Consider the following 2,103-nt stretch of genomic DNA (forward strand, 5'->3'; position numbering starts at 1 on the left):
TTAAAAAAGTAGTGTTTTGCTTGTGGCAACATCGGCGAGTGCAAAAAATAGATCAATTGAACGACTTGGAGCCTGAACTTTGAAACAAAGTTATAATTTACAAATTGTAAGTATACTGTAAATTATAACCAATAGTTGTCGATAATCCTGCGCAATTCATTATCGCATAAAAAAATCCTGTCGTTTACTTTTTAATGAAAATACTTCAAAATGTTTTATGACAGTGGCACGTCCAATTTGTCAGATTTAATTTTGCGCACATGTGTGTGAAAAATGCCACTTTTAGATTTATTCGAATAAAAAGAAATGGATATACAAGTCTGAAACCACACTATTTCCAATTTAGACCAATGAAGATGGATATAGATATATTCGAAACATTGGCACAAATAAATTAATATTGCTTTTTTGTCGCTGTTTTTACCAATACCAAGAACATTTTTTACCAATATCGAGAAAGTAATCATTTGTAACTATTTTGTCGCATTATGTCGGCAACGTCATTTACCTTTAAGTTTCTTGATTAAATTCCTCATTAGATTAACATGGCTGTGGATGATAATATAATTTAAATTCATTGTTGAAGCTACAGTTTAGCAGTTTAGCAGCTATTATGAGTAATAAATTTGTGTAAAGTAATTTACTGAATCGATCCAAAAGTGTATTACTACAACCGAAATCGCATAATCTTTCACCCATACTACCTTTTGTAGAAATGTATTGTGTTCGCTCTGAGAAACATATTGTACCGTGAATGACCGGGTATCAAACTCTTTCTTCAGCTTTCAACTTTTATTCACCTCGGTATCACTTTAAATGCGGAACAGGAACAAACTAATTTCTAAATTAACGTCAACTTCACAAACAATAACAATAACAAACGGAAAACTTGGACTTCCGACTCCCGGGATTTAACATCTTCTGAACTCGGTCGCTGCTGTCACTTCACTCACTCTCTGTGGTTCTCGTCGCAGCTTATATAGTTTCCTCCAGGTAACTCAAACCGTTCTCGAAATCTCCAGCCCAGGTGCGAAATTTCCCGCTTGTCAGTGTCATATTTGACAGTAAATGGGGCGCATAGGGGGCTCCCATTTACTAAAATGCCATGAATTTCGATCTCCCCATTCTAAACGTGAGTACTCCAGGCCATTTCCGTTACACTGCCCCCTTTCTAAACCCTGATCACCCCGATTAGGTAACTCCTGGATCATCGTTATATCTGGCCAAACGGTGAATGTGGACAACTTTAAATTTTGCCTGAGGGCTCTTCTGGATCCGATATGTGATATCGTTGAGTCTAGTGATTATCGTATAGGGTCCCTCCCAGGAGTTTTGAAACTTTGGGCAACGGCCTTTTGTCCGTCGGGGATTGAAAAACCAACTTGTTCACCTTCGCTAAATCCGACTTGATTTGGTCTGGCGTCATATCTGCTCTTCATTCGATCAGATTCGATCTCCAATTTTGTTCTGACCTCATCGTGTACAAGTTTCAGTTGTTCTGCTAGCTTGAGTCCATAATCTTCGCCAATTTGTAAATCTTCCGGTCTTCCAGTGAGTAGATCAATGGGAAGTCGCAATTCTCTGCCAAATAAGATTTCTGCCGGAGATTTACCAGTATTGGATGGATTGCTGAACGATAGGCTAATAAGAATGGAGCAAGTTGCGTATCCCAATTATCCTGCTTATTGTTGGCAACAATTCTCAGATAGTTATCTATGGTTTTGTTAAATCGCTCTACCATGCCATCAGATTCTGGGTGTAAAGGTGTTGTTCTTGTTTTGTGAATTCCCAACAGCTTACATATTTCTTGAAAAACTGAGAATTCAAAATTTCTTCCTTGGTCCGAATGAATCTCTCTAGGACACACCCAGTTTTGGAAGAGCACATTAGCTATGGTGGTGGCTTCTTGATTAGGAATTGGGTATACCGCAGGCCACTTGCTAAAGTAGTCCATCACAACTAAAATTTATTTATTTCCAGATTTAGTTCGTGGAAATGGCCCTGCTATGTCTATGGCAATTCTCTCAAATGGCGACCCAACCAGATACTGTCTCATTGGTCCTCTACTCCGGCTGCGAGGTCCTTTACTGGCAGCACATTCCG

The 2,103-nt window shown here is 38.8% G+C and overlaps 1 protein-coding gene across 1 annotated transcript; it reads right to left on the reverse strand.

Annotated features, from left to right (window-relative positions):
- Positions 1-1,501: 1,501 nt before the first annotated feature.
- On the reverse strand, positions 1,502-1,954 carry LOC125504284. Its single transcript, XM_048666071.1, has one exon. It carries the CDS (start codon positions 1,952-1,954, stop codon positions 1,502-1,504), a length of 453 nt encoding a protein of 150 aa, XP_048522028.1.
- Between the last annotated feature and the right edge of the window lie 149 nt (positions 1,955-2,103).

This window comes from Dendroctonus ponderosae, unplaced genomic scaffold, assembly GCF_020466585.1.
Source record: "Dendroctonus ponderosae isolate FM_Combo_2020 unplaced genomic scaffold, Dpon_F_20191213v2 Dpon_F_20191213_1, whole genome shotgun sequence".
In the NCBI taxonomy this organism is placed as follows: Eukaryota; Metazoa; Arthropoda; class Insecta; order Coleoptera; family Curculionidae; genus Dendroctonus; species Dendroctonus ponderosae.

Excerpts from the sequence above, each read along its gene's own strand:
- LOC125504284 (XM_048666071.1), bottom strand. The coding sequence starts at position 1,954 with ATGGACTACTTTAGCAAGTGGCCTGCGGTATACCCAATTCCTAATCAA.